The sequence below is a fragment of the Colobus angolensis genome, unplaced genomic scaffold (genome assembly GCF_000951035.1).
Source record: "Colobus angolensis palliatus isolate OR3802 unplaced genomic scaffold, Cang.pa_1.0 Scaffold201, whole genome shotgun sequence".
Classification (NCBI taxonomy): domain Eukaryota; kingdom Metazoa; phylum Chordata; class Mammalia; order Primates; family Cercopithecidae; genus Colobus; species Colobus angolensis.
Window position 1 is genome coordinate 4245417 of NW_012115167.1, and position 17671 is coordinate 4263087.

The window sequence follows — 17671 nt, forward strand, 5'->3', positions numbered from 1 at the left end:
AAGAAGTTTTATGTTTGTTTGTCTGCATTAAGATATATTTCCTGAAGGTTTGGGAACCTAAAATTAGAATATTTAATAAGCAACTACTGACATTCATCACCTTCTTTAGGATTTACCGCTCACCCAGTGACGTTATCTTTCCTAAGCTAAATTAAAAGACAAATTCAAATCCTGCACGGTAGCCACCAAAAGCATATATTTGAAAAACAGGATTCGGTGTGCCATTTTATGCGTTATTTAATGGTATGCAAATTATAAGTCAGACAGTTAGGAAAACCACACTTCAGCATTAATAAACAGCAACACTACTACTACATTAATTATGATCTTGCTATGATTTATTCCCAAGTTTTGCATTTTGATTCTCCTTGAAAATTTATGCCATCTGATAAGTGGTAACCTAGTTCCCCTCCTACATCTCCTGCCCATTTCTCAAATCTGTTCCTCCTACCCACCCGAAGGGTGTCTGTAGGAAACGGGTACAGAAATACAAAGTCATAAGCAGCCACATTGTCTTATAAACATTAAAAATTAAAGAACAAGCAAACACCACCTAAAGCTCCAACATTTATTGTGTCAATGTTAAGCACACTTTTTAAAAGACAACATAGAATGTATAGAAACAAGGGGTTGGGGACTCATGCGCATTTCCACAATATGGGTAATTAGGTTGGCTGGTTTCAGAAGGGCCAGGGCACCACTCATGACAGTGATGGTCCACGGGCCCTCTCTATGGGACTGATTCACTGTTCCAATGTGGGTCTGTTTTTTTGTTTTTACTTTTTATTAAAAAATATAAATAAAATGGCACTGCAGGTCCAGGCTGGAAGGACTCTGCAGGACTCTGTCTTCGCACAACGGCTTCTTGGAGGCTACTGTCAGAAAACATCACAAACTAGCAGGATGACAGACCACGCTGACGTCGACTGGGCGGCACGCGTCCACCCCGCCCCTGGGGGCTTCAAATTTTCTCAGAACTTAAGGGCTCTCGAGCTTCCATCCGAAAACTGCCACACATCTTGAGCTCTCTGGGTACTACGCCGAATGGGGGTGTGTGAAGAACCTAGAAAGAGGTTGGAGACAGAGGAGGGGAAAAAAAAAAGTACAGGTGTGACTTGGCCCAATGATTTTCTGTTCTCTAACTAGCTTTTAAAAATTAGAACTTAAACCAACCACAGGTCGAGCCACTGGCACCTTAAGCATGATTTCAAACTCAGTCTCCCCTCCCCAAGTATCTCTGACCTCAGAGTGGTCTTCCCACGCCTCCCTCCCTTCCGTCCCCCCAAGGAGGACCCAGGTCCCCCCACCCCTGCCCAATTGTATAATAGTCCTAATAAACTCGGGACACACCTGGAAGGAAACACTTGCCCTTATGACTGAGAAAACTTATTAAGAAACAGTCCTTTGGTTGAGGAGAGCGGGAGAGGGAGGAGGGAAAGGGGACACCTTCTCAAAATAATAATAAAATTATAAAGAAACAAAAAATCAAAACTGATGTAAAAGCAGCACAACGAAAACATGAAATGTCATCAAGTCCAACGTCAAAGCAGCCAATGATTTACAAGAGGCGAACAAATCTCTGAAGAGAAAACCAGAACCCAAAAGAGTTGCTCTCAAATTGCACCAAAAACTGCCTGTAGTTTCTTTCAAACATGCAGTTTTCTTTTCTTTTTTGGAAGGGGGAAGGCAATGGTGAAGGGAAGAAGGGAGTGGTTATTTTCCTCCGGGGTTCCTCCCTTGCTGTGGACATTGACTTGAAGCAGCAGAACTGGGAGTCCGGATGTGCCGAGGAAGAGGGCTACCACTGTGGCATTCCAGGCCTCGTTGCCACGGCGACCCGAAGCAGGGGCCTGGGGCCTCCTCTCCCCTGACTTGGCGCCGCAGGAGGCCAGGGGTCTGGAGCTCAGCTGCTCTCACGCATCCCACCCCTGAGCAGAGCAGCGGAGACCTGGGCTGAGGGGCATGCTGTGTCCAGGTGGGTTCTGGGGAATCCCATTCCCAGTCCAGCGCTAAGTCACTGTCGTCGAGGCCCCTTTAGCTGAAACCCCAATCAAACCCCTTCGTCCAACCTGCTACCAATATTCAAAGCCCTAATAGACAAAGTATATCATGGGCATGTTCCACGTTCACAGCTATTTAAAAAAGCACAGCCCCCTATATGGGTTTAGGGGCTCCCGCTTTAGAGGACACTTGGGGAAATGGCTTAATTTGCCTCTTCTACCATCCCTATGAAAGATCTGATACACGTGCTCCCTTGAAATAGTTTTTGCCACTTTACAGAAAGGAAAAACAGTATTTGGATCAACCATCGAGCTGTGTTCAGCCAAGTTTAGGTTCTTAAGTACAATGACCCGTGTGAACTGGATTGGTCTCTTTCCCATTTGGAAGGGAGGAATTAATGGTATCCCATGACTGTAGATGACACTGAGAAATAGAGAGAGAGAAAGAGAAAGAGAGAGAGAGAAACAGTCCCACCCCCTAAAGGCTGAGTCACTGCCCACGTGCTGTATGTAGTAAATGAAACAGCGGGCTAATGGGATAACGAGATGCCAGCAAGCAGAAGTGCACACCCGACAACCCATGTCCACAGTTCATAGCTATAGCAGCCCTAGAGTAAATACACATCATCTCAATTCCCTCTATGTGTTCTTATGTCCATTTCTCTAACAATGGGTTGTTTATTCTCAATTGGGAAAGATGCAGGGCTTTAGGAGACACCTAGGAAAATCTGCTAGATGGCTCATGCCTTTTAAAAGTTAGCAGTCTTTTAAGAAACATTTTCCAAGCAGGTTGAGAGAACTCTGCCAATCCCATCCTCATATCGGCAAAGTTCCCACAATTTTTTTCACAGGAAGTTGCCTGAAAAAAAGAGAATGGGATGGGTACATTCCTGAACACGCCAGGCCCAGGGACAATGCAGTAACAGAATCGTAATGAGGAACACACAGTTACAACACAGTCATAAGAAGCCATGTTCGTGTGTGTACGGAGGGGGAAAGAGACTTAAAACAAGAAAACACGGTATTTCCTCCCTCAGTCTCTGTGAGCAAAGGGCTACAAGCAGGAGAGGATGGGGCCTGAGGCTTCTCAACTCCTTTTCAGGAAGGCCCGAAATAATCCCAGTACTTTTCAGCAAACTGTGTCTTGAATAAACCACCTCATTTCCTTATTTCTTCAATTGGAATTATACCTAAGCCACCTCCCGCCACTTCCTTTCAAATTCTCACTTCTAGCATTATGAATATATACAATATGTACTTATTGCATATACAAAAACGGTATTTAAATAAACAGTTCTATATCTACAGAATGCCCTGGGAAAAACTCAACTACTTCATACTTCCTGCCATGGCCAGTGCAAATGAAGAACTGTGTTCACCTCACTTCTTAGTAACCTTTGTAACGTGTTGGTTCCAGCCCTTTTGTAGGTCCTAAACAAAGAAAGGATAGCAAATGGGTTCAGGAAGGAGGTAATATAGGCACTGGAAGAGTTTCTGGTGTAAAATCTGTGAGAAATAGAATTTGCTGTATTCCTGTTTATTAAGTTGTTCTCAAATTGAGATTTAAAAGAACATTGTAAGCATCAGGGGTTCAGGTATGTAGGAAACATTCCATCAGCACATCAAGCCTGTTACGAAAACTTACTTGAGGATTTTAAGAGCTATTAATGTTCTTAGTAGTTCCTCATTAAAAAAAAAAAAATAGATCATGAATTCATCTTACTGTTGGAAATTTGTATGTTATTTTATATTACGGTTTTAAATTTTAGAGTTCTGGATACAAAGTGTCATTTATAAGTGATATTCATGTTGGCTAGGTTCTTATGCTACTACTGTTCATCAGCTTCAGAAATAATATTTTATCAGAAGATTTCAATAAGTCAGGAGACTGAGTAACCTGAAGAACCCGTCTCCCAATAAATTTATTCAACTTTGGGACCATGTAAATCAAACATAATCTGTGATTTATCACCAGATGTTTGCACTCCTCCCCATTCCCCATTTGATTTAAGAAATTTGAACAGACAAGTATACAATATCCACCATTAATTCTGTCTGTCAGGATGCAAAACCTAATTACGCTAAGAGCATCATATACTGAGAAATTAAAATGAATACTGTATATAAAACCTGCACAGTTGCACTCATAGCTCCTAATAAAAGAGTAATAGGGACACACAGAGGTTTTATGGACATTTAATATGGTGGAGTCGAAGTCACCACATCTAAAGCTGGCATGGCACTGGGGAATTATTTCTATCGGTCTTGAGCAGCATTTTGGGTTCAGTTTTGGAGAAACCTAATCCAAAACACATACAGTATATCTTTTCTAAGTTCAGTGACAAACATCAAGTTCTCAAGGTACCGCACGCCAACCCCACCCCAGCTCCTATGTAATGTTCTCCAACATCCTTTCTCAGTGGATTCCTCTAGCCCCACTCTCTCCTTCCCACCCAAACTGGCTTTTCAGAAAACATTGACTTTCTCTACCCTTTAGAAAGATAAAACTATTCTTGCCTCAGATAAAAGGCATGACATGAAAAGGCCACCTCACAGGCACTAGGGCATAAGAACTGAGCGACAAAAAAATGCTACCACAAGAAGACAACAGAACAGCTTTTGTTTTGGTTTTTTACAAAAATAAGAACAATGTCGTATTCGTTCATCTACACTGGGAACAGGGAGACGATATCACAGAGGTATGTGTTTAGTAAAGCAAATAGATGCTGCAACATGCAGTATTTGTAAAATTGACAACACAGATTTCTAAGGAAGGATTTTTAAAATAGACCTCACTGGCTGGTCAGAAGATAACTGAAGGGTATTCCCGCCCTTATTTGCTGTCAACCAGGAAGACCCTATCAAAACACCTAAAGTAATCTGTAGCATCTAGGGTTCCTGGGATCTCAGAACCACAAGGCAAACCACTATGCATCTCAGGAAATCAGTGGCTGATTCCAAAGATTTCACTATGTCTGACTAAACCCCTAGTGGCTGCTTTCTTTTCTTTTTTCTCTCTCTCTCTCTTTTTCTCCCTCTTTTAAAAGAAACAAAAAACAAAACCTGATGCCTTTGTTTCCAGATTTTTAGCTTTGATAAGTGGGGTTATTTTGTTACAAGAAAAGACTCTTACATGGAAACCAAAGAGCTGATTTAAAAATATATATATATTTTTTTACATTATGTTCTAAGATAAAGCAAGGATGGGAGAATAGAAAAGAACTTTTAGACAACAAGAACAGCAAAAAATTTAAAGGAAATAAAAGTTTAAGATGCTATTACCAGCAAGTTTTTTCACTTATATTTGAATGGATTTCTGCTAAGAGATGGAGTAAGTTTTTAACATCAGACTGAAAACACCTTCCATTTCTTAAAACTATTCTAGAACTGTAAAGCCTTAAAACTATGTCCAGGGTTTGAGGTATGTCTATTTTAATATAGTAAGTACTTTATGTTCCTTTAGGGTATAATACACGCATCAGAATGCCCATAGAAATAATCCTGAAAAAGACTGACTGGCCTTCTCTTAAAACCTGTTATTTTCTTGAAAGTAATTTACAGAGTGTGTCAAATGAGGACACAAGAAGCTTACAATGTGTACTTTAATTTTTTTTATTTTTTTCAATAAAGGGACAAAATGGGTGTATGAACAGGTTAATGCAGACAACTGCCAAAAAAACACAGACAGTGGTTTTTCCAATAGAACTTAACAAAGACCAGAAACAAATACAATAAAAAGCCAGGTTGTAATGACCTTTGGTCATCTAAATAAAAAAAAAATAAAAACAAAGAAAAATAAAAGATCAAATTAAGTGCCTCTGTTTTGAACAGGGCACATAAGCAATAATAAATAGTGACTCCCATAGTAAAAGATAAAATTTCAAGTTACGACAAACAGCTTTCATTACAGGAATAGAAAAGGCCAATAACAAAATATTCTGCATTGCCATTTACAAAAAAGTATTGACTAAAGCGGGCTTTCTCTTTAATATGCTTTGCATATGAAATTCTTTCCAATCTAAATATAAAGCACCATTTAGTTTTTGGCAATGAAAAAAACTGCAAAACATTGTTTTTTTTTTTTTTTTTCCTTTTTTTTTCTTTCTTTCTTTTACTGCATATGAAGGTAAGATGCTGGAATGTAGGGTGGTAGAAGGAAAGGGACAAAAAGCACACTACATAACAAACCAACGTTATTAGCTTGCAGTACTGCATACAGTATGGCAGCAGGAAAAAGGAACAAAAAAGGATATGTACAACCCCTATGACAGCCATCCATGTGACATTCTAGCAGGCTCCCCCAAACCGCCATTATATGGCTTCTCATCTGTAATGTCACACGTTTTTGTTTCTCTCTTTTTTTTTGAAGCATACAAATAATTTGCAGTATATTATCCTGCCAAATTAAAAAAATATACTGTGGCAGCCTGTCTTTTTTTTTTTTTTTCCACTACCGAAAAAGGTACATTGATACCTTTTAAGAGAACAAGCAACAGTTAAAAATACAAGCTTCAATATAAATACTATAGTGCCTAACACTAGATGAACATTTAATTCAAATACCATTCTAGAAATACAGAAAAAAGACCATAAATGTATTTTAGCATAGGAATCAACATGAGTGTGCATTTTCCTATATTTAAGTACTATATAATCTTAAACCTTTCCCCAATGTATGTTTTTTTTTTTTTACAACCTGAAGAGCGGTGTGTATCCAAGGCATAGAATTTCCACTACCATTTTTAAATGGATAACAAGTCTTGTAACACCACCAAGACAATGGAACCCTAAAATGCAGTTCCCCCCTAAACATAATGAAGTGTTTTTTTAAAAAAATTTTTCTTAACATTTATATTTAAAAAAGTTTTGTACAAAAAAATCCTTGCACTGTAGAAGCGAAAGCAATCATTCATTTCTATGTTAAGTGTATTCTGTTTCCATTCACAGCGCTTGCAATGTTGCGTCCAAGTAAGTAAGCTCAATAGTCAAGTAAATGGCTGGCAAAGTTTTTTTTTTTTAGTTTTTTAAAAATGCTCCTCAATGAGATTGTGTTCAATTTTTTTTTTTTTTCAGCATTCTTGCAACTTTTCCCTTAAGTATAGACCTGTAAACTGGGAAAATTGTACAGTGCACTTAATTGTCCTATCTGAGCAGGTTTATTTTATACTCAACCTCTGTATCTCTGATTAGAGAAAAGATACAGATATCACAGGCAGAGTCAAGTGCTATTTGAACACCAACTGGGGCAGATGCTAGCTTAATAAAAAAGAAAAAATTAAAAAAATAAAAACAAAAACAATGAATCCTCTTCCATGTTAACACAAATAGCACACAGTGTATGGAAAAGAAATGAAGTACAACTTTTAGGGAGCACAGACATATATACTGCTACTCTTAAAATTCTTTCTCTTCTTTTTTTAAGAATGTCACATTTAAACGCAAGTCTTAAGAATTCATAGTTAATCATCATTGTATCAGTATTAGCTTATATACCTGTTCTAGTTTTAAATGGCAAATAATACCACGTTGTGCTAATAAATCATATTATTTTCTTCTGTTCCCCCCTGTCAAACCTTATTGTCAGCCTCTTCCTTTCAATATGGTATCCAAGGTCTTAAAGTTTATCATTTGATTGTCCACTTGACAACCAAGTAGATCTGGATCTATTTCTTTTGGTGCCAGAATTTTTAAAGAGACATCATTAAAGCAAATATCTTCATAAAATGAACTCCTTACTAGTGTATTTAATTGCGTTCCAGGGCTTTTGCACATTACACATTCAATTTAATCACTGTTTAAAAAAAATAAAACTTTGGGCAAAACAGCCCATTTCTTTTAAGCTCTCACCAGGAGCAAAGTAGCTTTTATACTGGTATAATCAGTTTTGTTTATAAAATTAAACTAAAGGAAAAATGATGATTAACTAGGACATAATGGGTCATATTTTTAGGTAGCCATTGTTGTGAGAAATACAATATAGAATTATATGCTAGTTCCTAAGGTTTATTACCTCACCCAATGCTGAATTAAGCTACAAGTTTATAACAAGTAGAAAGAACCATCAATGTGGTTTTAATAGATCCAAGGCACTCATATTTTAAAACCAAATGATAGAATAAACTTGTTCTGTTTTTCTGTTAGTTTGTCAATTCAAGGCCTTTTCTTCTTCCTCTCCAATTGATACATTTAACCCTTTAGAGACAGACATTTAGCTCACAGAGATTTTTTTTCCGTGCTATCTATTCTGTCTATAGAGGGTTAATCCAAAGACTGTTTTTCCTCCTCACGTTATAAAATAAAACTGTACATGATATGTATTACAGAATGTATGCAGCATGGTCTTTTTCTCTCTCTCTCTTTTTCTCTCAGAACGGAACTGGAAACAGCAACATGTTTGCTCAGCAACGAATTAGGGACAATTTAAAATAGCCATAACATACCATACATGCTGTCTAAGTTTAAAAAAAAACATACACAACATGTAAATTATTGCACAAGAGAAAGGCTCAAAGTTTGCGTAAAATGCAATAGTATTGCCCCATACAGATCATGCATTCAAACGGTGAGAACATAAAGGAAAAAAAAAGGAAAAAGAAAAAAGAAAAAGAAAAAGAAAAAAAAAAACAGGTGTGCTGGTGACAAGCACTCTCATATTCTTAGCTTCATTACTTCTGTTTGTTTGTTTGTTTGTTTAAATCACATGGGACTAGAAAAAATCCTACAGGGAGTGGGGCTGGAGGGCGATGGGGAAGGGGAGTGGTGAAAAAGGGGGTGTCAGGTGGGAGTGAGGGAGGGGTATTAATATACCTCTATTCAGTTTTTATATCATTATTCAACACTCGATCACTGTGCCATTTTTTCATGTGTTTCTCCAGGGTACTGTACACGCTAAAAGGCATCTTACAAATTTCACATTTGTAAACGTCCTTCCCCACCTGGCCATGCGTTTTCATGTGCCTGGTGAGCTTGCTACTCTGGGCACAGGCATAGTTGCACAGCTCGCATTTATAAGGCCTTTCGCCCGTGTGGCTTCTCCTGTGGACAGTGAGATTGCTACAGTTCTTGAAGACTTTCCCACAGTACTCACAAGTGTCGCTGCGTCTGCCCTCTTTTGAGCTGGGCCTGCCCGGGCCCGGACCACTAATATGGGGCGTGCTCCCTCCACTTCCCGTGCCGCTGCGCCCCGAGATCCCTCCGTCCAGCTCCCCGGGCGGTGTGGAGAAGCGCAAGCTCCCGTTCTCCGAGGAGTGCTCCGACGAGGAGGCAAAAGGCGATTGTCTGGAGTCTCCGAAGCTAAGGAAGGGATCTTTGAGCTGCCTGGAGGCCGCGTAGCCGGCGAGCCACTGCGAGTACACGTTCTCCGTGTTGGGCATCGCTGCCGGGGGCAGGTCGAACTCCTTCTCGAGCTTGATGCGCTTAGAGAAGGGGCTCAGCGAGCTGGGGCTGCCCAGCAGCAGCTTTTTGGACAGGCCCCCCGAGGCCGACTCGCCCGGGGAGCAGCCACGGCCGTTAACAGTGCCATCGTCTATGCGGTCCGACTCGCCGGCCACCGAGTCTTCGTCGCAAGTGTCCCTGTGGCCCTCGGCCTCGGCCAGGTGGCCGCGCTTATGCTTCTCGCCCAGGACCTGGTGGAAGGCCTCGCTGAAGTGCTGCATGGAGCTGAGCACCATGCCCTGCATGACGTCGGGCAGGGCGCGGCTCTCGTCGCCCACGCCCACCACCGCGCCCCGCGAGCTGTTCTCGTGGTGGCGCGCCGCCTCCAGGCTCAGCCCGAAGCCGTAGTCCACCCTCTCGCTCTCCGTCAGCTCCTCCTCCTCCTCTTCCTCCTCTTCTTCCTCTTCCTCGTCGTCCTCCTCTTCCTCCTCATCCCCGTTCTCCGGGATCAGGTTGGGGTCGTTCTCGCTCTTGAACTTGGCCACCACGGACTTGAGCGCGCTGCTGGCGCTGCCCACCAGGTCGCTGGTGCCGGGTTCCGGGGAGCTGGCGGTAGAGAGACCGTCGTCGGACTTGACCGTCATGGGGGACGATTTGTGCATGTGCGTCTTCATGTGACGCTTCAGCTTGCTGGCCTGGGTGCACGCGTGGTCGCACAGGTTGCACTTGTAGGGCTTCTCGCCCGTGTGGCTGCGCCGGTGCACCACCAGGTTGCTCTGAAATTTGAACGTCTTGCCGCAGAACTCGCATGACTTGGACTTGACCGGGGGCTGGGAGGGAGGAGGGGCGGATTGCAGAGGAGGGAGGGGGGGCGTCGCCAGGAAGGGCGGCTTGCTACCTGGCTGGAATGGTTGCAGTAACCTTTGCATAGGGCTGGGCCGGCCTGGGGACAGCGGTGGGCTAGACGTGTTCCCTGCCAGCTCTCTAAGTCTCCTAGAGAAATCCATGGCGGGAGGCTCCATAGCCATTGGATTCAACCGCAGCACCCTGTCAAAGGCACTCGGGTGATGGGTGGCCAGGGCCATCTCTTCCGCCCCCAGGCGCTCTATGCGGTGGGGGTCCAAGTGATGTCTCGGTGGTGGACTAAACAGGGGGGGAGTGGGTGGAAAGCGCCCTTCTGCCAGGCCGGAAGCCTCTCTCGATACTGATCCTGGTATTCTTAGCAGGTTAAAGGGGTTATTGTCTGCAATATGAATCCCATGGAGAGGTGGCTGGGAAGGACATTCTGCACCTAGTCCTGAAGGGATACCAACCCGCGGGGTCAGGGGACTTCCGTGTTCGCTTTCTAAGTAGATTCTTAATCCATGAGTGTTCTGTGCGTGTTGCAAGAGAAACCATGCACTGGTGAATGGCTGTTTGCAAGTTGTACATGTGTAGCTGCTGGGCTCATCTTTACCTGCAAAATAATACAACACCAACATCAATGTTTAATCACTGAGGCGGGCATCAGCAATTGCTTATTTATGTTCCACCTCCAGCCTTCCCTACCCCCACCCCTCAACCCCAAGGCCTAAACCCTCACTGACCTACCCCTGTGCCTGGCACGTCTGAGCATGAGTACCCAGTAAATATCGGTCCAATCAGTCTTCCTGCCATTAAACTCAGTTCTAGGAATTTGATATCCAATCCCCAAAGCAGAAAAATCCTGGCCAGTTCTGGCTTGAGGATGAAGGTCCCTACATTCTAGGCACCTCAACAAATGTCTTCTAAACTTTCCAGTCCCATCAGCTGTAGTTTGAGGCAAGCCATCTCATCTCCATGTGCCTCTGTTTCCTCTTTGTTAAGTGAGAAACTTGGACAAGGTAACCCAAGGAAACTTTTTGGCTTCCTAAATCCCAGCTTTCTATTCCCCCCTGGGTGGCAGGTGAACTTTCTAAATAGGCACACATTTCATAGAGATTCAAAAAAGGGGGAGAAGGTCAACTCACTACAATGTTATATGGCCCTAGAGATGCTTTCAGTCTTAGTTTGAAACACACTAACTGTTGATATTGTTAAAATGAGAGGGTACTCATAAAATACTTCCATGGAAAAAAGACTAGCAACATTCTCATATCCCAGACTGTGGGAGGATCAGTGAGTCCCAATTTTGGTTCCACAACACCCCATGGGGACGCCCATTTTTATCTCAAAGAATGTTTAAAAATCTGAAAGAAAAACTTCATTCAGATTTAATGGATAGGCTGTATCCAATCTTTAGGAGTTGTCCCCCAGTCAGACAAATGCAAGTCTGAAAAAGTTAGGAGGAGTGGCTGGTGCCGACTTAAGCAGACACAGCATCCTAGTTTAAGGAACAGTTACAGCAGCCAGCACCATGACAGGCAGCAGGCTGAGAAATGCTACACTCTCCTCCTCCTCATTATTTTGAGAGGCTAACAACGTGAACCAAATTATACAACATCCTGCGCCCTCGGCTGAGACTCAGCTCCAGTTGAGAAAGAAACAGAAAGATACAGTTCAGCTAGTCAACTCTGGCCAGTAGCCAAGCCGTCTGGAGAGGGGCCCTGCTTAAGTCACATTATTTCCCTTGCTGAAAAGAACCCAAGAGTGGTAAATGCCACTTTGGCAAAGAAGGGCCAGCCTGACTTCACAAAATCTTTCCTTTGGGGAGATGGCTAAATTAAATATATATGGGGAGATAGCTAAATTAAATATATATATATGGAATAACTAACCAACAGTTTACTAGTCAACTACAACATTAAAAAGGGCAGAAGTAATGGTAGCCAAAGGACAAGGATGAGAAAAACAGAAAACTTCCCAGGGATTCTGAAAAAAACCTTAAAATACAACTGAGAAATAACAAACTTTTCTCCTTTTACAAGAAAGGCTACAAGAGTTCCTTAAGGCCACAGCTAGTATTTGTCAGTGAACTTTCTAAGAAGGGAAAAAAAATAAAAATCTACCAGGGAGGTTAATAGTGAGAATGAGGAATTAATCAATTATATGATGCCTCCATTTAGCAAGTCAGAAAGAAAAGCCGGCAGGGTCTTCTCAGGAGCCCCCAAACACTGGTATTCCAAAACAAGCCAGCCTTGCTCAAGCACTTGTCTAAATAATGGACTCCTGCCCTGACCTTGTAATTTACTTTACAATGCATTTATAATCCTACTCAATATATCCCACTCCTGGGTAAATCTCTTAAACAAGATTAGATGGTAAGATACCAAAATTAGATTTCAAACATTTGTCTAATGTGGAAGGGGGAAAAAAGGCAGAAAGATTTTGAAAGAAAACGCTGACATTAGTATCACATTATCTGCCTATTTTTGTTTGCCTCCTCTCTTCAAAGGGAAATAAAAAGCTTCATTGAGAGCATTTTCATAAATTTTTTGTTGTTGTTGAACAATGACTTGGGTCCCAAATAGGCTGGAAAAAAACTATCTGATTCCAACTACATGATCCTCTGTGGCTTCCTCCTTGTCCTCCCTAGGTCTCTGCATGACTATCATACCCATTTAGCCTGACAATGTGAGTTGGGCAAGTAAAAAGATTTGTCTGATAATGCAAGTCCTTAACACGTTCATCACTCCAAATGCCTTAAAATTATATTTTACCTTATAAAAAAATCGATAGAAATCCAGGACTGGACTCATAATTAGTAGTGCTGGTTTCACATGTGCCATGAATGTAGTCATTGATAAATGCCAAAATCTGTGGCATACAGCACTACATCAAGGATCTCATTTGTATCCTTTCAAAGAGGCTTAAATGAGAAAAGCCCATTTTATTTTGCTGCCCTGAGCGTCCTAAACTTTTTTTCAGAGCTAGTTATGTGATCATGCTACAGTATGTTAACACTGTGATGTTATCCTCCCTCTCTCTCATACATCAGGTCAGAGAAAATGGCATTTTATCTTATAATGAGCATACAACATACAGTTTTCACTACCGCATTTTAGTATTCCCATCAACTAGATATTCTAGATCATGAGGGCAGCTAGTGTAATCATAATGTCAATGAGAAGGGCTGTTACGATTGAGACTAAAGATTACATGGAGAGAGCTGCTTTGAAACTGGTAATTATTACCAGTCCACTAATAGCAAATGATGCATTACAATTTCACCATATAATCTGTATTTCACTCAGCTTGTGCCGGTGTACCATATTATATTACAATGCTCACAGATTCTAAATTCCTAAACTGCAGTCATCAATAAATGTGTTACTTGCCATAATTTGTGAAATTACTTTGTTCATAACATCTTTGATGATTTAGAAAGACCAGAATTGATTTCCTGTGTGGCAAAATTAGGGCTACATTGATTTATTGATGTGTAAAATATAATAATATTCTTCATTTACTCTGATGAAAATCAACTTCTCAATTTGAGAGCCTCATTGGGCATTTACAGGGATTGTTTTGATTTAGAGCAATAAACTGACACCTGGCCCCTAAGCATAAGAACTTGAGGCATCAAAAGGGTTAAAATCAGCTATTAGCCCACCTACTGACTTTTATCTTATTTCATTTTACTTTATGGGAAGGAATGACCCCCATTTCTAGTACGTCACCAATGTGAAAAAGTCATGTGATCTAAGGCTCAAGATTCAGAAGAACAAGGAGGCCTGAGATGGGAGCCCTAGCTCTATTATTCACCAGCTTGTAACTCTGGGATAGTCATTTGATTTCTCTGAGTCTTAGAATTCCTATCTGTAAAATGAGCATAAAAACAGTACCTGTAAAGAATTGTTGGGAAGTTCAAATGACAGAAGTATATAAAAGCCCTCTGTAAACTATCAGGTCCAACATGAATGTGAGTTTTCATTACTACCAGGGGTGATTAATTACTGAGGGTAATGACTAACCACATTACACACCCCGAACGGCTTCCAGAGAAGGTCCCAGTCCAGGCCTTAACCCAGGCCAAAAGGAGGCTGTAGTGAAAGAGCAGGGGTGACTGGCACACAGCAGGGCGGTCGAAGGGAAGTGCTATGAGCTCTAGAAGCCGGGGGCAGCAGGTTAATGCTGCCAAGTGGAATGGGCATCAGGTTTGTTCTAGAGTTTTCGGGACCCCCACAACCCATTTCCACATACCTTGTTCTGGTCACTCCTAAACTGGTCCTGCCGGCAGAGGCACCAGTAAACTACGTACCCTCCCTTTGTGGGAAGGTGGGAGAGGACAAGGGTTCCCTATCAAGCTCAGACTTTCCTACCAGTCAAATCAAACTCCCCACCCTCAGGAAGGCCAGGCTGAAGACAGAGACCTATGTTTCCCTGCCCAGCAGCCCTTGGCCTCTCAACTCCACCCTCCTCTCAACTGCTCAACTGCCTTCTCTCCCTTCCCTCCAAAAGTGGCTCCGTTCCCACAGCCCCATGCAGGCCCCAGACGCCCCCAGCAACAGGAGAGCTCTCCCCACCCAGCCAGCATGCAGGGACTAGAAACCGTGAGTCCAACCCCCTAAACCCTCTGCAATCTGTGACCTAACCCAGGCTTAGGCCCAGCTTGGGGGAGGGGGGCAGATGAGGTGCTTTTAACCCCTGAACCACCCAGCCCTCAGGACCTGAGGGCTTATGAAATTCACACAATAACTCTTTGTTACCTAGGATTACCTAGGAGTTAACAAAAATAAACAACTGGCTTTGAATCTGGTCTCAGGGTGCATGCCCTGCTCTTCAGATACCATTTACAAGATGGATAAGTGTCGTTTCCCTCCCATCTAAAAACAGTCCCCCTTAGAGCCTTAACTCTGGCATCTTGCTCTTTGTTATTCTCTTTCCATGACCCCTTTTCCTTTTCTTTTTTTTTCTTTCCACAGCAGGTTATTTTTCATTTACTTTCAAATAAAAATTAGAGGTCACACTTCTTTTCTTCTTGAACCTGCTTTTTCGTGTTTAAGGCGGAATCACTGCCCACCCCCCAACCTTTTAGCCATGCATGATTCATACCATGTCTTCCTACACAGAGAAGCAAACCGTATTATTTTCTAAAACAATATTTTTCAGAAAACATTTGTATAAATGGACAAATTTAAGTTTCATAAAATGGTCCCTACTATAAAAGCTCGCTTGAACAAGTAAATGGTGGTGGTGGTGATGGTGGTGGTAGTGGTGGTGGTGGCGGTGGTGGTGATGGTGGTGATGGTACTGGTGGTGATGATGGTGGTGGTGGTGGTGGTAGTGGTGGTGGTGGTGGTGGTAGTGATGGTGGTGGTAGTAGTGGTGGTGGTGATAGTAGAACCTTCACATTTTAACTACAATGATGTGCATTTTCCTCTAAAACTAGGAGAAAAGTAAGTCAAAATTATGTGTGATCATGTATATATAAAATGTACTGTGTACAAATACACATGTAAATACATAAGGAATATGTATTAGAATAACTCTGGAATAACCCTAAACTGACTGCTTTTGATCCTGGCCTTGGCTAAAGATGTGTGCATTGGACTATACCCGAAGTCCTAAATGAGGCCACAGGAGTGAATGTCCAGTAATAAAATCGGCTCCAAAGGCACAGGCATATTCAATCACTAGCCATGGAGCCAGACAAGACGCTGGGGAGAAGACCCACAGGGGTGAGCTACTTTCAGCTCCCAGCATCCAGTGAGGAAAGAAAAAGGGGAGGCAAGAAGTCCCTCTGGGGCTGAGTGGAGTGGGGCGTGTCTGCCAAGTGAGTAATGTAATAATACATATGACAATCTATTTTGGAAGTAACTCCATTCAGTATTTAAAAAGTAAGGGCAATTTCCAGAAACTGTCATCTCTATACACATGGACATTTGTAGAAGAAATAAGGCTCAACTTACAAATACCCTGCGGGGCATATTCTGCACTCATCCCGGGCGTGGGGATTAGAGCTCCATGTGCAGAACGAGGGGAGGAGAGGCCCCTCCAGTGCAGAAGTTTATCTGTGAAAGAAACCCAAAATCAAGCACTACAGCTACAAACAACGTGCATCGTAAACCACAGGATATCACATTTCAATTCCATTAAAACAGATTAACATCATTACAACAGCCTTGCAGATAGTTAACAGGCCCAAGGCCTGAAACAAAAGAAGAGTGGAGAGTTATTTCCCACAGTTTCTGTTTTGTTTTCAATTTCAGTCTTTTTGACAAAAGGAAAAGGGTTTGTTTTAGGAATGGGGAGAGGTGGTCTTTAGTTCATTTGCTTGTTTATTTGTTGTTTGATTATTGTCTTGTGGAAAGAGATGTGTAAACAGCAAGGGGAAAACTGGTAATATTGTGGGTAGCCTGGAAACATGGGGGGGGGGCGCGTTATCTGCAAGGCTGGTTTACATGCATACATTAACTTTACTTTATAGACAAACCCAAGCAAAAAACAAAATGCTGATAGGAAATGAGTAGATTTGTGAACCGTTTTTTATGGGACAGAGTCCCATTCTGCTTTCTCTGTCCCTCTGCCCCCCTCTTCCCATGCTGTATTTATGATAGAGCCTTCAGTGACAGGGGAACCTTGGGCATTTCTGGACTGACCTGGGCCATACTCTAGAGTCCTGTCAATGGGAAACCCTATACAGATGTGGCTTCTCACAATACAAAGCAATGGAGGATAAAGATTAGACTTCTGGGGTCCAAATAACTTTGGCCATTACATGACAAGGAAAGAACCAGCATTCCAATAATACCAGCACCCAGAAACCCTGGCCCACCTTCACCATTTTATTGCACTTTGTTGCACTCTGGTGAAGACAAGTGACTTTTCACACTAATAAAATGAATCTGATAGTCAATGAAACATTTCTAGCACTGAGATTTTTTTGAGAAGAGGAAAATTTGGTTTGTGCAGTCTGGGGATTTTATGGTTTATGTGGTAAGTGCCTAGCTTTTCCAAGTCCTCCTCTAGCTAACTAACCATGTAGTTGTCCATCTTGAGACAGACTGGAGGATAGATGGTGCAGGAAACGCTCTGTGTGTTCTAGAGGTTTGGAGTTCCTGATGATTGGGGAGGGCAGGAGAGAAGAAAAACAGACTTTGATGGTGAATAAACAGTATGTTTTCCATTAGCTTAATATTAAGAGCACTTAGAAGTGTTGTTGTTGTACTCTAGGATAGCAGGTCTCAAGTGAAATACATCCTGTTCTCCTTATATAGAGCACACTGCCAAGCACAGCCAAGGCAGTTGGGACAAGATTTCCTTTCGCGAGGAGCCTGGTGGTTAACGATGGTGTGCTGCTGAGAAGGCTCTTACACAGACAGCATAGGTCTGCTGTTACCAGGCCTGCAGAGGGAGGCCCTGGTGGAAGTACCACCTAGCCTGAGACCGTCTACAGA

General features: G+C 42.3%; 1 protein-coding gene across 5 annotated transcripts in view; it reads right to left on the bottom strand.

Annotated features, from left to right (window-relative positions):
* Positions 1-221: 221 nt before the first annotated feature.
* BCL11A (B-cell CLL/lymphoma 11A (zinc finger protein)) overlaps positions 222-17671 on the bottom strand; it is a 99245-nt gene continuing 81795 nt past the window's right edge. For 3 of the 5 annotated variants that reach the window (XM_011941815.1, XM_011941814.1, XM_011941817.1), the window contains 2 exons: positions 16184-16285; positions 5597-10830 (listed from right to left, as the gene is read on the bottom strand). In XM_011941815.1, the coding sequence (XP_011797205.1) occupies positions 8810-10830; positions 16184-16285 (2123 nt within the window). In that variant the 3' untranslated portion in view covers positions 5597-8809. Of the gene's footprint in view, positions 1064-5596; positions 10831-16183; positions 16286-17671 lie in introns of those variants that run through there. The other 2 variants (XM_011941818.1, XM_011941816.1) reach the window with 2 other exon arrangements.